Source organism: Malaya genurostris, chromosome 3 (assembly GCF_030247185.1).
Source record: "Malaya genurostris strain Urasoe2022 chromosome 3, Malgen_1.1, whole genome shotgun sequence".
Classification (NCBI taxonomy): Eukaryota; Metazoa; Arthropoda; class Insecta; order Diptera; family Culicidae; genus Malaya; species Malaya genurostris.
Genome location: NC_080572.1, coordinates 232,699,221 through 232,718,399, shown reverse-complemented (window position 1 = coordinate 232,718,399; position 19,179 = coordinate 232,699,221). Strand labels below are relative to the sequence as shown.

General features: G+C 38.8%; 1 protein-coding gene across 4 annotated transcripts in view; it reads right to left on the bottom strand.

Moving 5' to 3' along the window:
• Window positions 1-19,179, bottom strand: part of LOC131439010 (uncharacterized) — an 803,522-nt gene that overhangs the window by 667,685 nt on the left and 116,658 nt on the right. For all 4 annotated transcript variants that reach the window (XM_058609483.1, XM_058609481.1, XM_058609484.1 and 1 more), the window contains one exon: window positions 8,168-11,185. In XM_058609483.1, the coding sequence (XP_058465466.1) occupies window positions 8,168-11,185 (3,018 nt within the window). The remainder of the gene's footprint in view (window positions 1-8,167; window positions 11,186-19,179) is intronic.

Below are 19,179 nucleotides of genomic sequence, written 5' to 3'. Positions count from 1 at the left end.
TAGCTAGTGATCTCAGTACTCCTGATCCAAAATTACTTTCATCATCGAACCAAATAGCAACTGCCTTTAATGTACAACAAGGTACAAACTGTGAAACTAAAGACTGTCCCAGAAATTATGGACGCAACGAACCTATAAGAAGCAGAAACAAACAAAACTTAGTCCGAAACAAAAAGCATCGATCAGGCCGAGGGTTCGATAGCTGTACAATACGATTCTTGCTGGAAATTTGAACTGCATAATTCTGGACGACGAAACCTACGTGAAACTCGATTACAAATCCTTGCCTGGACCACAATATTATACGGTGCGAGAAGGGCAAGTGTTAAACCAGTCCAAGACATCGATTGAAGTCGAAAATTTTGGTAAGAAGGCTATGGTCTGGCAAGCAATTTGTAGCTGCGGTAAGATTTCGAAACCCTTCATCACCACTGCTTCAATGAACAGCGAAATATACATCAAGGAAAGTTTACAAAAACGACTCCTACCCATGATTCGAAGCCACAAGGATCCTGTTGTCTTCTGGCGAGATCTTGCTTCTTGCCACTACTCGAAATCAATGGTAGAATGGTATACTAGCAAAAATGTCACTTTCGTCCCAAAAGACATGAATCCACCTAATTACCCACAACTTCGACCAATTGAGGAATTTTGGGCATTAACGAAGGCACATCTTAGGAAACATGTCTCGGCAGCCGAAACCATTTAACAGTTCGAAAAAAAATTGGAAAAAAGTGTCAAAACTTGTCGCCAAGAAGTCTGTACGGAATTTAATGAGAAACGTTCGGAAGAAGATGCGTCTACAATAGCTAAGTAGCAAATGTTGAGAATAATATTCTGTTGTTGTACTCTAATATAATTAGTATATCGAATAAAATTTGAATATCTAACACTAGTGAATTATTTACAGCGAAATCAAAGTGCGTCCACACTTTCTGGGACAGTCTTTAGCAATGATTTCGAGACTGATTAAGACAATAATGAAAACGAAAAGAAAACAGAAACTACTCAATAACTTTAACAACAACAACAACACCGACCATAAACCAATGGATGATGAGACGAGCAGCGAACAAAGTGCCCCTCAATCCTCGCTGGATGGAAGCATTTCTCCCCCAAGAAAAAGGTTGACAACGAGATGCAATAACAAAAAAATAATTTTAACAAACGAGAAATGGCTGATTTAGCCATCTAAAGTTTGTACGCTGATAGGTCTGAAAAAAAGTCTAATTAAATGAAAAAAAATCAAATTGATTTACTATAGACAAATCTAGGCCACAGCTACACTACACTCTTGTATTTGGCATAATATACCCAAAAATTGTGAAGTTTTGCAGGATTCCCTTTTGACGTTTGAAATACCATCACTCGCATTGGGTTTTGCATGTTAAGAATTTAAGCACTTTTTGTCGCACCAAGGGGCATATCGTTATAAGTACAAGAAAAACTTTTGGGTTGAGTAGCTTCTCGAGCCTCCAAAACCCATCGAATAAGAAGGTTAAATTCATCGAGTGGAAGGAGTTCTTACATCTTATACCTAGGACTATTAATACTTCAGTATTACAATTACTTTAGCATCTGTCCTGTCAAAATATTGTATTCAACCATATGTATTACTGCAGGAGGTCTTGGATCCGTGTTATGCTACCGCTTTTACATATTAAGCCGGGTTTACGGGCCCGGGGGCATGATTTATTTGTGTGCCCCTTACTAACTGAATGACCTTTTTTTTGCTCGGCGGGTCCCGTCTAGGGAATTTTGTATGATACTATAAGACCTTTCATTTGAATTTATGAATTTGAATTTCAATTCATAAAGCGTGTAACCAGATAAGCATACAAAAATTATCACCAAACATAAATTAATTTGATATGCGCTATTTGAAAGGGTTTGTGTTAAAGATGATTTCCCCAGAATTTTAACCCCTTTACTACGGTATTTGTTGAGTTAGGGTGGTTCGTATTTTTTTCCATTTTATTTAATTTTTTCAAAAACCTCATTAACAAAACAATTGCAAATCAGGAATACTTTAGGCATTATGATAAACGTTTCTAATTTTGTTCCAGAGTTTTTCAAAATTTATTTAATGTAAAAAAATATTCAACATTTATTTTAGTCGCACTTACAGTTTTGGTACCACTCTAGATTTTACATCAAAAATAAATCATTCACGAACACATTACGCTGTATAATATTCAGAAATGTGGATGGGTAACTTAAGACTTTTAAAAATATTAATCAGTTGAAAAACCATGCGTCTCCATCAAATTATCATCAGATGGAGACGCATGGCATTTAGTTCTGAAATTGTACATCACATGCCTTTAAAACTAAACACCTTGTGTTTCCATCTGCAACTTGAGCTCAAAGCTTGAATATTGACATAATTATTAATGATAGAAGAATGTCATTTCTAATATTCTTTCCAAACGCCGAATCGAATGTGAAAAAAATAAAACATGTGTACTAAATTTTCTCATAGATGGCGTGACCGATATTTACAAACTCAGCCTGAGACAGCATTAGTGAACATGTTGCCAGCAGACGGTTGTATTTCATAAAGAAGGATCAGTGAGAGAAACTTGAGTTTTTGAAATACGCTTTAGAGTTTTCATTTATGAACTGAAAAGTCATTTTACATTTATTGTATTCAAATCCAATAAATCAACAAATACGTGGTATTCAATTTTAATCTCTTATTTTTCTATATTTAGTAGAAGCTCTAAAGAACATTGAAAAAAAGTTCTTTTGCAGAAAAAAAATTATTCCAAGATGTCAAAAGCAAAATCGAGAAAAAAATCGGGAAACCAAGTGAAACCCAAAAATCTCTTCAGCTAGCAGTTTTAGGGCAAACTGTTCGTCGACGTTCTGTATCACATCGTATGCATAGCCAAGTTGCCTGAAATTGCTCAACAGAACAGTTACAGTCAAACGGATCGTGTTAAGTGATTGAACTTAACTACAGTGTTTTACGTTTCGCATTCAGCTCATCAGTGCATTAGCAGATTATGTTGGACTGCTAATGCCACCTCGCGGATCAACATAATTCGCTAAGCAGACGTATTCTCAACACACTTATTTTGCAACAAACTGCAATGTCTATCCTGACGTCTCAAACGAAAACAAATTTAAGGCTTTATGGTCGCAAACATATTGTAGTCATTCAGGTTTTGGTGCCTCATGGGTACCGGTTTGTGCTAGAGTGCAGATGACTGTTTTTAATTGTTTTACGTTTTGTATTCAGCTCATCATCGTTTGAGACATCAGGATAGACATTGTACTTCGGTGCAAAATTGCGTTGCAAATAGCAATAACTTTACGTCTGCATAGCGAATTATGTTGATCCGCGAGGTGACATTAGCAATCCAACATAATCTGCTAATGCACTGATGAGCTGAATGCGAAACGTAAAACAATTAAAAACAGTCCTGTGCACTCTAGAACAAACCGGTACTCATGTGGTACCAAAACCTGAATGACTTAACTACAGTGTATTTACTTTGATTTGAATACAATAGATGTAAGAAAAATGACTTATAAGTTCATAATTTAAGGCTATAAACAGTAAACCAAAAACTTAATATTTATCAATTTATTAATTGTGATCCATGTCTTCCCACTGGTCCTTCCATATAAACTACAACCGTCCGCTGGCACACATGTTCACTAGCGCATTCCCTACATTATTGTCATGTAAATCGTGCCAGGCGTGCGGGCGTGTGTGAAGAACATTGGGAATTCTTTTATTTTAGAACTAAATACCAGGCGTCTCCATCTGATGATAATTTGATGGAGACGCAAGGTTTTTTGATTTAATTATTTTTTCAAAAATCTGGTATTATACCCGTCAACCTTTTTCTGAAAATCTAAAAATAATCCAGCGTAATGTATTCATGAATGATGTATTTTTGAGGTAAAAATTGTAAGTAAAAAAACTCGAAAATGTTGAACTTTTTTTTGTACATGAAATACATTCTAAAAAATTCTGAAAAACATCAGAAAGGTTTCCCATAACGCCTAAAATATTCCTGGTTTTTTTCAATTTTTATTACTGAAGAGGTTTTTGACAAATTTAAAATGAACCAACATTGATAGATCGTATTGGATCTGCTTTTGGATTGTACTGCCGTTCTACACATAATTGTCGCATATTCTATGGGGTTTCCTATACATATGGGACAATTATGCGTTGAACGGCAGTGTAGATCAAATTTCAACTGAATATTATAACTAGAAACGAAATGGTGTAAAACGGAACAACGAGTTTGCTGCTGTCATTAAAACTATCTGCGATCGATTTGTTACACTTTTTTACATCAGAAACACTATTCGCTCTTCTGCAAGTACTTCGGTTTTATGTTATATAGTTAAGCTTGAATGCAATACAGTACAAAAAAGAGAACTTGGAGTGGAATGAACATGATAACATTTCGTGCGGTACTTCTATTTACTGACTATTTTACACCAAAAAGGGGTTTGTCGTCAGCTGTATCATGCCTCCAAAAAAACGTCGCGATTTTGCTCTATTTTTCCCCACTGTGTATTGGATCTAAAAACGGAAACAATGTTCCAATAAATCTCGTCAATAACAACATTGTGACGAGATAGAGTCCTATGACTTTTCGTGTACAAATTGTTTTACAACCAGACCAATTAGCGACAACATACTTGATCATATTCTATACAAACTTGATGACACTAACCGGATTCGTAACGACACAATATATAATGAGTTAAGTGACCACTCTCTAATCTTAACGACCTTCAAATTATTTGTAGAGAGGGAACCAATGATCCTAACGAAAAAAATTGTTAACAATCGTCAATTGAATCAAGAGTTCTTCAATTTCATTAATAGCATTGATGTCATAGACGACGTTGAAACTGTTCTACAAAATATAGTGCATGTGTATAACTCCCTACTTGAAAACATACGAGAATATTTTCAAAAACAGTTAAAATGAAAGGCTCTCATTGTCCATGGATGAGTTTGGGTCTATGGACACTGGTAAAAATAAAACGTAATTATCTCTGTTAAAGCAAACCCACAGGACCAACACCTTAAGCAAATGCTATTACATATATCTAAAAAGGTCGATATCATGAAAAGGAATAGCAAGAAAACATATTATGAAAACCTTCTTACAAAGACACCTCATTCAAAATTCTGGAGAAATCTTAAAAATACATTCGGAATAACAAAAAAAAGTGACAAGATAAATTTGATTCACAATGGTAACAAAATTAATGTAAACTCTGAAGTTTGTGAGATATTCAACAAATTTTTCTCTAATGTCGGCAAAGAATTAGTTGATAATATTCGTATAAACCCAACTGTTTGTCCCACTGATAATGTGTTAGTGACTCTGTATTTCTACATCCGTCATCTTCTAGCGAAGTCATTCTACTGATACAACATTTGGACAATAGGAAGAGCAGTGACCCTGACAACATCACCGCAAGTGTGCTAAAAAGTAACCCTGTTATATTTTCTAGAATTCTCTCTCAATGTTTCAATGTAATTGTTCAGACTGGCTATTACCCTGACTGCCTCACAGTGGCTAAAGTTATTCCTGTTTACAAGTCTGGTGATCGTTATGATTGTAATAATTATCGTCCTATATCGACTCTGTCTGTCTTCAACAAAATCTTTGAAAAACTATTGGTAAATAGACTCCTCGAATTTTTAAACAAACATAGTGTCCTTTATAAATTTCAGTATGGCTTTAGACAAGATTCTAGCACACATACCGCTATCATAGAATTAGTTGACAATATAATGAGCGAGATTGACCAAAAAAACCATGATTGGTGCCTTATTTTTAGATCTCAAAAAAGCCTTTGATACTTTGGATCACAGTATTCTCTTGGACAAACTTCAGTGCTACGGCATCAGGGGCATCGCAAACTCTATTATCAGTAGCTACTTGACGAACAGAAAACAATTCGTGCCCATCGAGGGCGACTGTAGCAATCTTGCTGCCATAAACATTGGAGTGCCACAGGGTAGCAATATAGGACCACTATTATTTCTTTTGTATATTAATGATATAGGTAACCTGCAACTCACAGGGACTGCGCGGTTATTTGCCGACGACATAGCTCAATTTTATCCTAACAATGACATCAATGCTATTATAAACTCAATGGAGAGCGATTTAAGTATTTTAGATCAATATTTTAGTACAAATTTATTATCCTTAAATCTTATAAAAACTAAATATATGATTTTCCGGTCTATAAGGAAAATAATACCAATCCATCGTCATCCAAAATTGGGACATTTTATTATTGAAAAAGTGGACTGTTTCAAATATTTGGGTGTATATTTTGACCCCACGTTAACCTGGATTCACCATATTAAATCTATTGAAAAACATGTGGCATCCTACTGCGGTATTTTGTGGAGGGTCAAGTCATATGTTCCTAAGCGTGCTCTTTTAAACTTTTATTTTGCTTACATCCATTCACAGCTCATTTATTTGGTATCGGTGTGGGGTCGCGCCGCTAGCTCTCATCTAAAAAAATTCAAACTCTTCAAAACAGGTGTCTCAAAATCATCTTCAATAAACCCCTACTGTTTTCAAGCTTATTGATATACTCCGATAATACCCATAACATCTTACCTCTGGCATACTTATGTGATGTTCAAACATTACTGTTCGTTCATGATATCCTACACAACCCCTCAACTCACCATAATTTACAGTTTCCAACTTTAACTCACTCTCGAACTACACGTCGTAGTAACAACCTGCTTCGCGTTCGACCAGTCACAAACATTGGTCAAAGAAGGATTCTTTTTGTTGGTCCAATAAAATATAACGCACTTTCACTTGACATTCAAAGAACATCCAGCCGTGCCTTATTCGGGGCTAGACTGAAGTATCATTTTAAGCATAGACTGAACGAGATATTTAATTAATGTAGTTCCTTAATTTATTCCTTGTTTTACAAACTGTCAACAGTAATTCATTCTTTAAATTTTTTTTTTAGTTAGCCTGTATCATTGTGGATCCCTTAAAAGGAAATCAATTCCACTGGGATTTCGCAATATTTATTAATAAAGTTTAATTGCACATAATGAAAATACAAACATCTCAGCGTATTGTAACGTAAGACTTTCTTTTAGTAATATTTTGCCAGATTATTTATTTTTTTTTTAGGTGAGATTAGTTTGCGTCCACTACCAGGGTGCTTCACAAATTGAAGCTCTTTGGTGTGGGGGAGTGTGGTGGGCAAAAAAAATAACGTTCTGGCAGACGAGAAAACCTAAGGATCTCGAAAGAAAAGCTTCTGGTTCCATAGATTACTTTTGAATTTCATCCGGATCCGACATCCCGTTCCGGAACTATAAGGTAAAGTATGCTTAAAATTGGAAACTGTCATATAAAGCGACACAGCAGAAAACGGAACTCACTTCATTCTTCCAGAGACAGCTGAACCGAGACTGAAATGTAAAGCCCTTTGGTCTTATACGCTGCTATTGAATGTTGTCTAGATCGGACTTCCGGTTCCGGAACTAGAGAGTAAAGTGTGTTCAAAACATCACTTAGAGCGACGACGCATAATCTCATCTGAATTTATCAATTAAAAAGGTTATATTAATTGATTTCCAAATATATTTTCTAGTTGATGTTCAAGTTCCAGATTATTTTTATTTGGAAGAGTCCTGAAAGTTATGGAAATGTGAGTAATATGAGAAAAGCATTACCCAACTAGGTGGATTAAAATGGGATTTTTATAACTATCCAGCAAGCATCCCAGATAAATTTTCCGTAAATTCACGAGTTGATTCGATTGGTATATGAGACTCAATGCAACGAAATGCATGTGAAAGTTAGAGTAAATTTCAGACCTTCTCCGTCTTATAATATGAGATTATTTCGAAGCATACATGCGATGCTGCCATACCTATAAACTAAGCAAGCAATAAAAAATGAATTGAATCGTTAAAATCCGCTTTGATATTCTGAGTTCCCACCCGTCCATGTTATCCTCACCCGGTCAAGCGATCAAAATGAATCCTGCCAGTGTAAATTGCTCATCTCGGTTCGTTAGTTGCCCAGCGTAACCTTTTTGTAGTGGCGATGGTCAGCGTTTGTTTCGTGATCCAAAACCATTCTAAAATTAAATACAAAAACAGTTCCACACCATGATTACTCACCTGCTTTCGGTTGTTGATATTTGGACGCTCGTACACTTTCTCACTGAGGAACACCTCATCATCCTCATCATCGGTGTAGTTGCCTTCCTCCAGGGCTGCAGTCGGAGGTTTTTTCCTGCCGGTGTCCCTCTTCGGTGCCGGGTCCTTCTTTCTGCTGGTAGCCAGATGATGATGATGCTGTACCGAGGACGAAGACGCCGGAGCCACCTCCTTAATGGTTGCAGTGGCAGCAGCCGCCGCACCCCGCTTACACTTCTCGAAGTCAGCCCGATCCTTGCGTGGCAGGATTTTATCTCTGTCGCCCGGATTGACGACGGCCGGATGGGTTGCCGCCGTCGGAAGAGGTGGTTGAATTTGACCTCCGGAGCCGATTGCTTTCGGATCTGGATCGAAGCATTTGCCTGCTGCCGGTAGAGGTGGATTCGATGGAACTGGAGGAGCTTTGCGACGTGTTGTAGATTGATTAGGGGTGGTCTGCTTTCCGGTTGGAGAACCTTTCGCCTGATTAGTTTGGGGTGGTGGCAGTTGAATTATTTCGGCGTAGTCATGGTTCAGGTTAGATAGCGTCGCTTTCGGTGGACCGAGAAACGATTTCGGCAAAGTAGAAGATGGTAGTTTTTCAAATTCGGTGCTTCTTGCTTTGCAACTAATGGATGCCGGTAGAGTGCTGGAGGATTGGGGCCCATACCGTCCCATTAGCCCGTACGAGTTACCACGTACCTCGAACGAAGGCCGGTTCCGCGACGGGGACAAAAGCAGTTCGTGACTTTGACTAACGGATAGCCGTGCATTTTCACCGTATTTGTACATTGCTTTCTGCGGTTGACTGCCGATCCCATACGGACCGCCGGATTTCAGCTTTTCGTAGGTGTGCTCCCGATGCGTGGATGTTTGTTTCGTTATGCCCACATAGGTGGTGGGTGTTTCATAAATCTTACCGCTCGTTGTCTGCTTCTGACCGGACGGATTCCCTAACTGATTCCGTTTGACATTGCTAACATGTTTCATGAAATCCTCTGCATAGGCCGGCACCGATGGACCCCCATCCGGAACAACAATGTTATTTGCGGACAGTCGGGAACTACTTTTCCTGCTGTTTCCAGTATCATCAAAGTCCGACGAGAAATAGCTGGACGAGCAATCACAATTTCGACAATCGTACCGGCATGTGTCCGAAAAGCTATACTTATCCACGTCAAGACTGCACCGGCGGCATTCCGAGGCAAACCGACAGCTTTCCGAACTCCCGAAGTAACGGCGGTTGGCCGGATACGAGAACAACGAATCACCCAGGGATGAATCCGACATATTCCCGGTGCGGGGTTGTTTCAAGGAACTCTCACTTTTGGCGGACATTTCACTCAAAATAGATGCATTCGAACTGGTTTTGTAAATTTGCGACGAATCGTTCGGGTCGGGATTTTGTCCCGAGTGGCCAGTGGCTAGCTCCCGTTGGTAATAGTACAAACTAGCCTGCTGGTACAGTTCGCGCTGCATGCGAGCCTGCAGCGAATCGGACGACGACGATGATTTATTTCTATTTGTCTCCTGATAGCTGTCCGAGTTACCTGACGCTAGATTATGCGGCTGTTGATAAGCCGAACGCTGCCGCGGAGCCGCACTCTGCGATGCGCTGCTGTGTTGTGATTTGTAGTAGATCGCCTTGGCAGGGTTGTACTCGCCACCGAACGCTACTGGGGTTGTTTCAATTTTGAAAATATTTGGATTATTAGGATTGTATGATTGATACTGAAGCACGTTACCCGTTCCGGTGCCGTACGTCGACGACGCTGACTGATAGAGGTTCAGCTCGTCAAGGTCTAATGATTTGGTGGCTTTGTATTGCGGTCCGAAGTCCGGTACTTGCGGGGGTATCATTTTAAGTTGTTCGTATACGTTCTGATGTTTATTCAGTTGCTTTTGCTGTTGTTGTTGTTGTTGTTGCTGCTGCTGCTGCTGCTGATGGTGATGATGTTGCTGTAGTTTATGCTTCGAAACATGACTGTGACAGGCATCGCAGCTGCTGTTGTTGCACTGCTGAACACATAATTCACAATCAACAAATTGAATCTTTTCATCGCTGGGATCATCCGATTTCTCGTCGAAATAAATCTCCTCGTATATATTTTCCTCGCTTTTGGAATGTGCACTTTCCATCCCACCCTCAACGGGAGCCGATCTTTGCTTCAACAAATTTTTCTTGGAGTTTTTCAACCCTTCCTTCAACAAATAATAATTAAAACTCTTGATTCCAATCTCCCCTTTCAGAAATCGTTTCCCAATCTGAAATCTACTTTTACTTTCCTTCGAATCGTCCCCAATATCCTCCCGCCGATAAATGGCTTCATCCGGTTGAGTCGCCGTGCCGGAAGCGTCCCCCATTCCTCCGTACTCGGCAGCATTCTGCCTCCGCATCAGATTGCGATTTCTCGCAGGACTTCGTTCCGTCTGGAGAGCCTCTTCCGCTCCGATGAATCTTTTTTTCTCGTACCCCCCACCGTCCTCTCCGGCTCCTCCGGTACCCGTTTTCCGATCCAAACTCCTACCACGCCGACTGAGTGAGGAACTTTTGCTCTGTCGCAAATTATCCGAACTGCTCGATTCATCGTTAAACCGTAGCATTTCCGAACTATTGTGGTTGTTATATTTTTTCCTTCTTACTTTTACCTGCATGTAGGACTGATCGGTGACTGCACCCGATAGTCCCGCTCCAGCTGCAACCGTCCCACGAACCTGACGGGCCATTTCATTAGCATCGATGGTGTAAAATTCGCGACTGCCAAATGAGTCACCACCGGCCTTGGCCTGGAACTCATCGCAACCCGCCGCACCACGTAGGTAATCCCTTCCGACCGAGTTGGATTTTTTCTTCGGAATGGTGTAGAATTTTCGGGACGATTCCGCATTTTCCGGTCCGCTGTTTCGTCGCATAGGCAGTGCCAAATGGCGCACGTCCTCCGTGTAGGCAGGATCGTTGACAAACCGTTCCCGCACCGAGGATGATGAGCGTTCTTTGAGCTGAAATTGAAGTGTGGAGATGGGAGAAAAATGAAATGGAAATTAATGAGATTCTAGCCGGCCAGGGGGGAGATTCGAACTATTGCAGTGCATAATGGGTTGAACAATGATTGCTTGGAGAGCGGAGTCCCTGAAACAGTGTGCCAGACCAGGCACCACAGTAGAAAGCAATGGAAAATTGCAACATTTCAACTGCATAATAATTTAATGAGACAAGGTTGAATGTGGCTGTTGAAAAGGTTCAATCGCTCAGCGATAGAAATAATGACGTACGTTCGTGATGCTATTGTTACGTTTACAGACAAAGCAACTTCGGTAAGCTGAACTGATGAATTCATTCGTAGTTCAATGCTTGGGGCTTTAGCTCGCTATTCTACATAATTTTAGCTGAATGATGGAGCAAGGTTAGTTCAGTCCGCTGTTAAAGTGAGTTGGTAGTTTTTCACCTCCTTTCAGGGATTTCAAACTGCATTCGCAAATGAAAGAATCGACTAGTATAGCGCATACAAACTTATCTGTCTGAATGTTAGCTCATGAATTAGTTAGTAGAAATTAGTTTGCAGAAAAGGTTCCAACGTTAAGTATTTCAAACATTTGATAGAATAAAACAGATTCACTGCAAACTTTTCTACGTGGTTTTCTGCTAGTGAGACTCAATTTTAGAACGTTCAATTCGACAACATGGGATGGGAATTGGAAAAAACGGCCAATTGCATTTTTTCGGGAATGATTTTATCTTTATTATTTCGCCACTAATGGCGCATGAAAAAATAACAGACACAGATACTAGTATTTCAGTGTACTATTCGCAGTGTTTCAGCTCTAAGTCTGTCAACATTTCGCGACATTTGTGACAAAATAGTGAAATTTATTTTAAATACAGTGGAATTCATTGAAATTTAATTTCTTTTAAACCGATTTAGGCAAAATTTTTAAATCTGAAGGAGTGTTTGGTTTGGCAGGCAATTTGCATCTGTAAACTGACAAGCGATAACGCTTGCTGCCTTCATTGCCTTTTTTATACATTCGAGATTCGATTTATGTCGTTTTCGCTCATTGCCAAATCTAACCCAGTTTCCATCATAACTGCTGTTAAATCGTTTGTTTGAAACTAGTTTCGACATTGTTGAACTGAAAATCAAGTCAGTTTTGAACCTGGTTTTTATATCAGGTTTGCTCAGATCCCCGTTGTTAAGTGCGAAATCAACACAGTTTCGTTGCAAGTGTTTGTTTGATGAAACTACCCTGGGTCAGTATAAGTTTTCTCAAACGAAAACGACATTAGTTTATCACAATCAGTAAACATCTGTACGTACGTGCATGTATGTGTGTATGTAACGCAAATTGTCGCTCGGTTCTCTCAGAAATGACTGGATTGGTTTTCATAAATTTCAAAAAAATAGCCTTATAGTCTCATAGTCTGCTGTTGAATTTTATCCTGATCCAACTTCCAGTTTCAGAGTAACGTGGACAAACGTGCGAGAAAAAAGTGCGCACAATTTTCTCAAACCGATTTTCGCAAGCTTGAATCAGAATAAAAGACTTATTGTCATTCTTTTTTGCCTTTCTCTACAGAAAGGTAATAAAAATTCTGGAAAACCCGACTTTCGAACGGAGCCACGGTTTCTATAGTTTTATTTACCATTCGACTCAGCTTCCTGACATCGTAAAATGTCAATGTGTGTATGTGTGAGTACCTTTCAATGATTTTTTCGCCCTCGATTTCCTCTAAGGCTGAAGCCAGAGAGAAAGCGACACGCGATGCAAAGCGAAACTTGACAGATCGAACGGAGTCGCGTGTCAGAGTGAACTTGATGCGTTGCGAAGCGACTACTGACCTATCCAATCGCACTCACTCTGACATACATATCATTTTTCTGTTAAACTTGAACGGACGAAGCTTTGCCGCGCGACTCCGTGCGATCTTACAAGTTTCGCATCGCTTCGCGTCGCGTCGCGTGACGGTTTCACTCTGGTTTCACCCTAAGATTGCTGAACCGATTTCAACAAACTCATACCGTTTTCGTTTATTGATCAGAGCAGCCCGAAGGCTGACCCAAGTAGCTCAAACAACTTTTGAGATGTTTATTTCAGCAACCTGGGGTGGCTCTAGATCGGACTCCAATCGCGTAGTTTCGCTCTGAACAATTTTCTCGGTCGCACCACAACATCCATGCGACTTTTCGCCTTTCTCATATAGAAAGGTTATGCAATCACTGTGAAAACGACTTCTGAACCGAGGCCCGGAGGGCCGAGTGTCATATACCATTCGACTCAGTTCGTCGAGTACGCAAAATGTCTGTGTGTGTGTATGTGCGTATGTGTGTATGTAACGTTGTTTTGCACTACCTTTTCTCGGAGATGGCTGAACCGATTTTCACAAACTTAGATCCAAATAAAAGGTCTTGTGGTCCCATACTAAATTCATGAATATTATTTGGATCCGACTTCCGGTTCCGGAATTATGGGGTAAAATGTGCAAACATTTGTGAAAATAAGTGCACTAACTTTTCTCAGAGATGGCTGAACCGATTTTCACAAACTTAGATCCAAATAAAAGGTCTTGTGGTCCCATACTAAATTCATGAATATTATTTGGATCCGACTTCCGGTCCCGGAATTATGGGGTAAAATGTGCAAAAATTTGTGAAAATAAGTGCACTAACTTTTCTCAGAGATGGCTGAACCGATTTTCACAAACTTAGGTTCAAATGAAAGGTCTAGAGGTCCCATAAAAAATTACTGAATATTATTTGGATCTGACTTCGTGTTCGGGAGTTATGGGGTAAAATGTGCGAAAAAAAGAAAATATGTGTTCTAACTTTTCTCATAAATGACGCGACCGATTTTCACAAACTTAAATTCAAATGAAAGGTCCTGTAGTCCCATCCGTAATTCCTGAATTTCATGCGGATCCGACTTCCGGATCCAGAAATATAAGGTAAAGTGTGTTAAGAATTGTATACCATCACTGAAAATGGGGAAAAACCTTAAAAAAAATTTTTCAATCGACCTCAAATCTTTTCCAATTGATAGTTTTTATCAGTATACGGCCAAACAAACCGATTTCGGTTATTCTTTCAAGAATCGCCATTTTGAAGAATACGACATTATTATATATGATAGTATGATTGATATGAGAAAGGCATCATTACACCACTAGGTGGATTAAAACAGATTTTTTTTCTTTTTTGCCTCTCTCATATAAAAAGGTAATGCAATCACTGTGAAAACCGACTTTTGAACCAAGGCCCGGAAGGCTGCGTGTCATATACCATTCGACTCAGTTCGTCGAGTACGCAAAATGTCTGTATGTGTGTGTATGTTACAATTTTTTGCACTCACTTTTCTCGGAGATGGCTGAATCGAATCACATGAGCTTAGATTTATATGAAAGGTCCTGTAACCTCACATAAAGTTCCTGAATTTTATTCGGATTCGACTTCCGGTTCCGGAATTACAGGGTGATATGGGCAAAAAAAATGAAAATAAGTGCACTTACTTTTCTCAGAGACACCTGAACCGATTCTAACAAACTTAGATTTAAATGAAATGTCCTGTCCTATACAAAGTTCCTGGATTTTATTTTGATCCGACTTCCGGTTCCAGAGTAACAGAATGATAAGTGAGAAAATTCTAATTTCCAATAACTTCCTCACTTTTCTCAGTGATGGCGTGACCGGTTGCAAGAAACTTAGATTCAAATGAAAGGTCTCACGTGTCCATACAAAATCACCAAATTTCATATGGATCCGACTTCCAGTTCCGGAATTATATGGTGAAGTGTGTTTAAAATTTGATACTGTCACTTGAAGCGGCGAAACACAACACTTAAAACAAATTTCTCAACTTGCCTCGAAACTATTCCAATCGGTAGCCATTATCAATAGACAACCAAATAACCCGATTCCGGCTATGCTGGCTCTCGTTTTCTGATTCCGAAAGCACCGGAAATAAGAAGTAAAATAATTTCTAAATTTGCCTTTAAACTATTCCAATCGGCAGTAATTGTCAGTAAATTTGGCTTTTCTTGTTCTTAGGTTTTTGATGAACGACCGAAGATTGTAGCCATAGACTCAAAAATGGATCCCAGTCACTTTTCTCGTACCGGTTCCCAGATTCCGGTTTCGGAAGTACCTCTTTTCGTTTCCTCAAAGATGGCCTAACCGACCTGAGTACTGTTTCACTCTGTAGGTTATACTAGTTTATGGACAAACCTTTTTGCTTTTGAAGAATAAAAGAAAATTATTTTTATGAATACCACACATTTATATATGAGAATATGTGGGAGATATAAGAAAGGCATCATTACACCACTAGGTGGATTAAAACAGGTTTTATAAGTAGTTGTTTAGGACGCGTACCACGTATTCGTTTAACTCGGAGTCAGAGTCGCCCGCGTGTGGGTTTAAAAACGAAAACGGTATTAGGGTAGCGCTTTGCCGTGGTCAGGTCGAAGCGAGACAACTCAATGCTTCCTCCTGCTTTGTTGCAGAAAATTCACCCTAAATTGCAAATTTCTCCGATACTAACCCGATTCACGAAAAATCAAAAACATACGATTGTTTTTCTATGCATTTGGCGAAAAATATCAGTTAGAAAGCATTTCTTTCGCGAGATTTCGTGCGAGTTTTGTTAAAAATTTTGTTTTCTCTTTTCTTTTTCTCGTTATAAACAACTCGCATGTGTAGGGATGTGCTACGTTTTCAGCAAAGCGTCAAAGCGTATAACGAGAAATGTTTTTACGCTGCGAAACTAAGGGGATGATAAAAGTTATGATTACTTGCTTTCCCCACAGTCATACAATGGTTAGTACTACAAGCTTATTGACGCCAAAAAAACATTATGTGGTGATTCATTATGTGGTCTCATAATAAACCTCTTGGTTAGAGCAATATTTTCAGTTTCTATGAAACTTCAACCATAGCACACATAACAATAACCACATCATGGCAGTTTGATAGAATCGAGTTGAACTTACGAATTGGCTAATAAAAAGATACTTCATTTTCTCATGATACACATTGTATGCAAACATCAATTGTACCGATAAAAATCGTTACTAATTCCTAATTCTACTAAAACATGGATAGAAATTATTTTACAAAGTAGTAATAATTACTTACATTTTCTACTCATCTATATTCAACGTTTACGCAGAGAGAACGGAAAACGAAAACAAAAGAAACGTTGTTAGCATCTACCGCATGTGGCATTTTGCACACCCCAATGCATGCGTTGACATTGTGTGCGTGCGAAAGAAGAAGGAAAAATCATTTATTTTTACAACTCGCACGAAATCTTTCGATAAAAACGTTAATCAGGCACATTTTATATACGAATCGATAGAAAAATTAATTATCTAGAATCGTATGTTCTTGGAATTTCCGTTTTGGGTAAAGTGCGTGAAACCCCGGGATAGGCAGCGAACTTCACCTGACCACGGCGAAGCGCGCTACCTTATGCTCAGTGGCTGGCAGCAAAGCAGAACAGCGAGGATAGATTTGTGACACGGTGTGTGTTTGTTTTCTGTTGACTATGTTTCTATAGATATAGGACTACAATTGGGTGCTGTGGTGGCCAAGTAAAGCGAAGCATGCTTGATTCTTCCACCCCGAAGTAACATCTAACGGTAGTTCCGGGGAGGTAGGGTTGGAGATCCAAGGTGTTTTAGTGGGTAGTTCCAATTATACAGTGGTAGTCCTGTGGAGAGTCCCACACTTTGTGCGTAAATGCATTTCACTTTGTAAAAAAAAAAGCTTGGTTCTTCTAGTAATGAGACTTCCTCTTCATGTGTTCTCATATACAGAGTAGTTCAATTGACAAAACAATTTCCCCGGTTAGAAACTAGCTAAGGATTCGAATCCCGTAGCTGCGGTAGCATGTTTGCGGTTTTTAATTTTTTTTAATATGTTTTCTCCGTTGGATACGGATCAAATTTAGATCAAGACGGCTCCGCGTCTTAACAAGACTAAAACAAATCGCTGAAAATTAGGCTCGTTGGAAAACTACTATTAATCCATTTATCAAGTTCCAATATTAAATGGCTGTGACTAGTTCTGAAAATATAATGGTATAAATGACGTAACCGACAAAACGCGTTAATTTTTCGCGTTCAATTTTCTCGACGACGGCTTAAGGGATTTCAACAAACTTAGGCTCGTTTGAAAGTTACAATTGGACCATGGATCGACGATCAGGTGCCTTTGAGTTTTAGTTCTGGAGATATAACGGTATAAGTGAAATTAGAGACAAAACGCATTGTTTTCATACAATTCAATTTCATCAGAGATAGCTGAGCAGATTTCAACAATGTTAGGCTCGTTTGAGAACTACTCTTGCTTCATTAAACAGGTTGAAATTCAGTCACTTACATTGGATTAACCGATATTAATTATTTTAGGCTTGTTTGAGACTAAAATTGGATTTCAAAGATCATATGGCTGAATTCTCAAGTTTCGGACATATAATCGTATAAGCGACGTAATCGACAAAATAATTTTTCATACCCGTATAATTTTTTCAGATCACTATCATCTATGATCTTGTTCAAATGTTTTATTGCTGATACGCTTGGTCTGAGAAATGTTGCCGAGTATGTGACATAAACACTAAAACATGATCTTGAGAACTTATCGAATCAATCTGAATTTCCAAAAATGACCCCAAATTAGTGTCAGAAATTATCTCAATAAAAACAGCAAAAAATATTTCAATGAGACTGTGTTGATGAAAGAGAAAGGTATTATCACACCGCTAGATGGATTAAGGCCCTTATTACCGGTGTCACTACACGGTGAAACCAAAGTGAAGTGACTGTGACCCTTATTATGGGTATCACTTCACGGTGGAAATCAAGTGAAGTGAATGTAGGTCCTTATCATGAACATCACGTCACCAACATTTTGTTGAAAAAAATAGTTTTTTCCACCACAACGATCACTTCACTAAGCGTGATACTGGTAATAGGAAAAATCAAGTGAAGTGACATGTAAGTGAAGTTAACGTGAAAGTGGAAGTGAGAACGGTATAAAGGGGCCTGAGAGTAGGTTTTTAGCATTAAAAATGCCTTACTCTTCCCTATATGGGGCAAGGTGTCAAAACACACAACTAGCCGCGTAATCTTTTCCTGTCATAGTTTTTAACACTTATAACTCAGTCATTTGTTGATGGATTCATAAATTTTAACTATCAATCAAAAACATTCAACTTAAACATAGGAGTCAACGTCATTTAAATATTTCAATAGTAAACCATTGAAAGTTCGGTTTGACATATGTTTTCACGAGCCAATTAAAGCATACCTTAATGATTTCATCCTATCGACCGTTCTACACAGTACGAACTACCGCATAAAACACTCATATTTTTTACTCAATCAACGCCTGCCTGTGAGCGAGGCATGTAATTCGACTAGCTAGTGGATGATTAAACTGAAAGTTACATCCATTGCACTGTGTGCGGTGTTTCTATGCAATTTTCCGCAATTGCTGCACATCAATTAGCTGTTGATTTTGATTCTCCTGTAACTAACAAGCCAGTTTAGAGCTGTCGGCGATATTTGAAGTGCTTGTATCTTGTTGATGCATTAGCCACATTTAACTTGATTCAAAAGCATTACTTCAGTAGTGTACGCTTAAAAATGGGGTCGTGTGCACAGTGGAATCTCCATTTACGATCGAAACGGTGGCTTGCCAATGGTTTCAGTTTAAAGTTGAGTTTTGCACATAATCATAGATACTTTAAACGTGGATACGTTTTATTTTACTATTTACTTTACCATTTTTATCATTTTAACATTTTTACTTTATTTTATTTTGCTTCTTACCATCGGAAATATGATCAGCAATGTCTGGTAATATTATAAGTAGTAATAGATAACCGCAAATAACATTAAATTGAAGTTTGCAAAAATGTTTGATATGAACGAGCATCAAAGAGGAAAATGCAGGACGCCTGTGTTTCATAATTTTCTTTCATAATTTTGAGCACGT